Source organism: Phaethon lepturus, unplaced genomic scaffold (genome assembly GCF_000687285.1).
Source record: "Phaethon lepturus isolate BGI_N335 unplaced genomic scaffold, ASM68728v1 scaffold1851, whole genome shotgun sequence".
Lineage (NCBI taxonomy): Eukaryota > Metazoa > Chordata > Aves > Phaethontiformes > Phaethontidae > Phaethon > Phaethon lepturus.
In genome coordinates this window covers 2,655-8,244 of record NW_010515317.1, presented here as the reverse complement: position 1 = coordinate 8,244, position 5,590 = coordinate 2,655, and the positions used below count along the sequence as shown (strand labels likewise).

The 5,590-nt window shown below is 43.5% G+C and overlaps 1 protein-coding gene across 1 annotated transcript in view; it reads right to left on the bottom strand.

The window, feature by feature from the left end:
• Positions 1-5,290, bottom strand: part of SENP2 (SUMO1/sentrin/SMT3 specific peptidase 2) — a 16,979-nt gene extending 11,689 nt beyond the window's left edge. Inside the window, exons 1-5 of the mRNA XM_010295664.1 lie at positions 5,134-5,290; positions 3,390-3,523; positions 2,458-2,533; positions 1,867-1,945; positions 1,196-1,287 (exon numbers count right to left, since the gene is read on the bottom strand). Of these exons, the coding sequence (XP_010293966.1) occupies positions 1,196-1,287; positions 1,867-1,945; positions 2,458-2,533; positions 3,390-3,523; positions 5,134-5,290 (538 nt within the window). The remainder of the gene's footprint in view (positions 1-1,195; positions 1,288-1,866; positions 1,946-2,457; positions 2,534-3,389; positions 3,524-5,133) is intronic.
• Positions 5,291-5,590: the final 300 nt, after the last annotated feature.

Genomic DNA, 5,590 nt, shown 5'->3' with positions numbered 1-5,590 from the left:
GTTTTACTTTCCTGCTTGTGCTAAAAAACATCAACAGGAAAAGAAACAGTATCAAGACAATGTTCAAATATGCACCTCCTGATGCAAGCTCCACCACCCACTATTTTGTAAAGCATGTACAGTGATGATGATGGAGACAGACATGGGATGTTTACGACTTGCAGATGAAGACCTGCTGTCTTCAACTGGCTCACGGGAAAGTACAGAGAAGTATAAAAGCGAAAGTCAGAACAACTGCCTTGAATATACACTGGTGTTATGATCTGCGTGTCACAACTGCACTCAGAGGCACACGTTATGTCCATGGCAGTCCAAGCCCTGAGTCAATACAGAAGACTAAAGAACCATGCAGGTGTGTTATTCGTACGATCCAATCCTCAGCTCTTCTAAAAGCTAGGGCACCAGCACCAAAGTGTAGCTGCTACTTTCCTCACAGAATCACTCCGGCAGCGATGTCCGAAGATCGTGTGGTCCAAACCCCTGCTCAAAGCAGGGTCACCCAGAGCTGGCTGCCCAGGACCTTGTCCGGTCAGGTTTTCAAACATTTCTAAGGACAGAGACTCCACAACCTCTCTAAGCAATCTGTGCCAGCATCTGACCACCCTCAGAGTAAAAAAGTGTTTCCTAACGTTCAGATGGAATTTTCTGGCTTTAGACTTGTGCCCGTTGCCTCTTGTCCTGTCAGTGGGCACCACTGAGAAGAGTCTGGCTCTCTCCTCTTCATTCATTCCCTCCCTTCAGATGTTTATACACATTGATGAGATCCCTCTGAGCCTTCTCTTCTCCAGGCTGAACATTCCCAGCTCTCTCAGTCTCTCCTTGTAGGAAAGATGCTTCACTCCCTCATTCATCTTCATGGCTTTTCACTGGACTCACTCCAGCAAGTCCACATCTTCCTTGTGCAGAGGAGCCCAGCACTGGACAGAGCATTCCAGAGGTGGCCTTGAGTGGCAGGGAAGGATGACCTCCTTCGACCAGCTGGCAACACAGCTGACGCAGCTCAGGATGCTGTTGGCCTTTGCCACAAGGATGTATCAGCAGTTCATGGTCAGCTTGCTGACCATCATGATCTCCTCCTCTGCAGAGCTGCTTTCCAGCTGGTCAGCCCCCAGCACCTACCGCTGCACAGAGTTGTTCCTTCCCACATGAAGGTGTTAAAGTGTTGGCCCCAGTGCTGATCCCTGGGGTTCCCCACCAGTGACTGGCCTCCAACTGGTCTTCGTAACTTTGTCAACCACAGCACCTCCAAGCTGCGGCATGCACAAGACTATCAATCCAATTTTGAGACTGGAAGGCAAACAGTAGCATCAAATCACGTCATGACCCATTCCCTCCTTTGTCCAGCTCTTTCTGACTCTGAGGTAAGTGTACAAACAGTGCCTCAGCATCCCCCAAGCAATAATTCAAAACAAATCCAATGTAAAGGCTAGTCCTTTTATCAAATCAGGAACTCTTTTATGCCAAGCATCATGGATGTTTTTTGAGAAAAAGTTGTTTGTTTTTTGGTGTTTGTTTTAAAACAACAACTTATTTTTTCCTGTCAAATTAACTATTTAGGACCTTTTCACAAGCATTCCTGGTATCAGCCTCTTCTCAAGCTCACCACTTCCTCCTACCACAGACCTTTAATCTTTATCTAATCTCCTGTGCCTATGAAGTACCTGGATTTAGAGAAAAAATTTTAAAAAGCAGCTGGAGACCTCCTGTACCTTAGTACAGCAGCCTGGAGGAGTTCCAGAATACCTTGGAAAAACATTGCTATGTGAACACAAATACAAATGTTAGGCAACACAGAGGAAGTTCAAGAATGAAAGTGAAAGATAGCAAACCCTTCAGAGAAGTCAGAGAAAACAGCAGGATTTTTACCTCAGACGTGGAACGGTCTTGTGAGAAAGGGACAGTGTTTCCTTATTCAAGCAAGTATCGGTTCCACAAGGCATTTTATCTACGAGAGAAGAGTATAAGCCATCAGTAACTATAAAAGGAAGCCAAAGAGTTTTAGGAGTTTACAGTAAAGAGCTTCACCAAAGAGAAACTATTTTCATTGTCTCTCTTACATCATGTTATTTGTGTTATGTTACTTTAGGATATTTTCAGATTTTCATACTGGCAACTACAGAAGGTATTGCCAGCCTAAACCTGAAAATAAAAAAGGGTTATCAGGATCCACTACCTAAAATTAGCATTTAAAATAATTTACTTCTGGCAAGCTAACAGTGGACATAACTGAAGGACTGCACCCAAGGCAGCTCTTGTACTGAGACGACAAGATAAGCGCCTGGCCCCAATCCAGAAACAATGCAACAATGCAGGGAAGAAACAGAGTTCACACTCAAGTATTCCTAGATGCTACCTAGATATTGTGCCTGCAATAATCCGTACATAAGCCTTGGGGTAGAGTTGCACAGTACACAAGGTAGGGTGAAAAATGAGTTAATAACTTGATGTCAGCCTTACCAAATTGTAGCATTTCTATTTCTAGCGCAGCACCTCTTGGTCTTTTAAATGAAGGATCAGAAGGAGGAGACTGAATCTTAAATAAAAACAAAAAATTATCAACATGAGTATAACCTGAATGTGAATCCAAGCAAACATAAACTTCCTGAAATTTAGTCAGCTCTATTATGACTTGGGGCACATGATCTGCTGGTTCAGATTGTAGTAGAATGCAAATCTTTGCAGGATCTCTGACAGGATCACTTTAATTTTTTAATACAGGCTCTCCTACGTGCAGTGATTAAAACAATACAAGCCTATCACCAAGTTCTCCTCAGTCAGCTCCCAAAACTTCCAAAGTGTGATAGCTTAGCCCTTGAAAAATATATTTTGTACAGATGTTAATGACTGTCCCAGGGATGAGTAATTAGAGCACGACAGTTTCTTATTCCTCTTATCCTATGGGGCAATAAGAAAAATAACACTACACCTTTGAACCAAACTACAGAGTCAAGCAGTTCATGACTCATTTTTACAGAGTCAAAGTCCTACAGGAATCCTCTCCTGGACTGGTGGGTAATGAACCTAACAGAAGGAGGTTTATCGAGAGGAAACATGCAGTTTTTCTTGCACCGTAATGTATTTTGACTCCTTAATTACAAGCTTGAGAAAGAGAGTAACAGTTTACAAACACACTAGAACTATAAACTTGAACAACTGTAAAGTATCTGGAAGACAACAAACATTTAGCTCCTTCCTTGGCTGCAGGTGTTACAACAGAGTATGCAAACTTGAGTAAGGCAAACCCAGCATGCGAGAGCTGCCTGCTACAAATGGAAAAGAACCTACTGCCATACAGGCTCAGGGCAGGCCCAACTTCAAGATGCATTAGGGAGAGCCGCTTCCTCTTTCATCTTGCATAGATTCTACCTACTTTCCAAATCCTTGCTCACCTCTCCTGCAGACTCTGTGATTGGAGTGGCATTGCTGACTGAAGCCTTCTGGCGTTTACTTGTTGCCTTGGCTGGCAACTTCACCACAGCAGAAACTTCTTCAACTTTCTCTTTACATTCAGAGACGGCATAAGCTAAAAAACAAGGACAGGCCATATAAGAACATGATTTAAAAGGGGGTTAACATTTCTATTTGCATTAAAGCCCATCTCCTGAATCCCACCTAAAGCACTGTAACTCATTTCAAGTTACACACCCTTCTGCCAACAGCAGCTGGCAGTGATATTTGTATTAGCTGGCTCACTGCACAGTCCTTCAGAGCTGGAGCTCAAAGACTAACCCCTGAGTCTGCCACCCTGTTTTTGGGAACATCCCCTGTTTCTAGAGTAGCAGCACAGGGTGCAATTTATCCTCCTCATCACCTCCACACATGCATGTATGTACTCTTGCAGTTTATTACAAGTCACTCTTGTCTAGTTGAGAGAAGCTGTTCACTGAGGTCTAGAAACCAAAGCTACCCGCAAGCTTGTTCTTTTCAGTACTAAAGAAGCAGAGACATGCGACCCCTCAGACAGTACTTCCAAACATCAACCAAGCCAGGGCTGTCTAATTAAAGGGGCTGTGTTAGAGATTAAATCACATTAGACAACAGCATTTCTTTGAAGGTAAGAGAATGACATTTTAGCATATGAGGGCATAGATGGTACCACGTTCTTAGAAGCAGATTTGGCCTAGTTACTAATGTGTGAATTCTTCCTACCAAGAGTTGGTCATATTGCTAGAAGGAGGAGGGATAGGGGACCAAGATATCAATTTGATATGTTTTTCAATTGTTTCATGCTCTTAAGCTTGAAAAGCACACTAGCAGTTCAGCAGCCCCTACCATTAAATAAGGGGCAGCATCATTTGCCAAGCAGTAACTAGGAAGCTCCGCACCTCCTCATAGAACTTGTGCTAGGAGGCGTTGTACAGCCTAAAGAGCATAATTTCTCCTTCTTTATCAGTAAAGATGAAAAAGGGGAAATGTCCACCTCAAATCATGACCAATGCAGCTGGCATCCAGTGGCACCAACGTGGCTGCTGGCAGCTGCATAATTTTACCCTTAGACACTTTGTGGAGGGGGTATCAGAGAAAGCTTCACCGAAGAGAGCGCTTCTCTACCCCGCTGTTCTCTCCTATGTCCAGCCTCTGCTGTATCTCCATCCTTTCTCTATGTTTTCAAAATGCACCTGTCAAAATGTTCAGATTCAGACTAAACTGACTCTTCTGTTTTCAATTCAGCTTTTTTTTTTCCCCCACCAAACTCACTAGCTCACAGAAATACCATTTTTCTCTGCCTGCCAACAGTTTAAAGTTACCTTCCTTCCTACCCCAGATTCTAAGTGATTTCTCATAAGACATACAGGTATTTTGAACTCATACATTACAAACAGTAATAGGGAGCACACAGCTTTGATTTTTTTTTTTATTTCTGCTGACATGTGTGGGCTCACTGCCAGAGAGACCTGGGATATCTCCTTCTGGCAGTAAAAGTATCATGCCCTGCCACAGCCAACACAGATAACATCATATTTAGGGCTAGGCCCCAGGATACACCCTCAGGCCACTGGCTACAGAGATGGCCACAAGGAAAGAACGGCTTGAAAGTCACAGTTTTGGTAACAATGCTGAAGTACAAGAGCCAGAGTTTCCTTAAACCTAAGAAAAATCAGGCATATTAAAGACTTCTGTAATGTGCAATACCTGGTTTTTGCTTTTTTGGTTGAGTCTGGTCAGGATTTTCCGCTGGTGGCCGAACGCTGAGGAAAGAACACACAGAACAGTGTTTTGCAACCACAGGTAAGCTTCTAACAGGCTGACTTCCCTTCACAGGGCCCAAACTTCCAAAGTTAGCTTTCATATCCCCAAGGTCTCGCCCTCCAAGCACCCCTGGAATCATCTCAGATACACACAGCCAACTGCCACCGCTAAGCATCTCTCATCAACACCCCTCACCTCTCCCAGTCAACAGGCTGCTCACAGAGAGCTAATTATCCCACTAAAGCATATTCGGCCTCTTTTTCTCGTTCTCTTAATGCTTCCTAATGTTGTACCTTTGTTCCTATCACCAAAAAATTGCTTAAGTTAATACACAAAGCTCAAGGAAAGCACACCAGAGATTACTAAGCCGTCTAAGTTTGTAAGTCACTACACTGAGTTG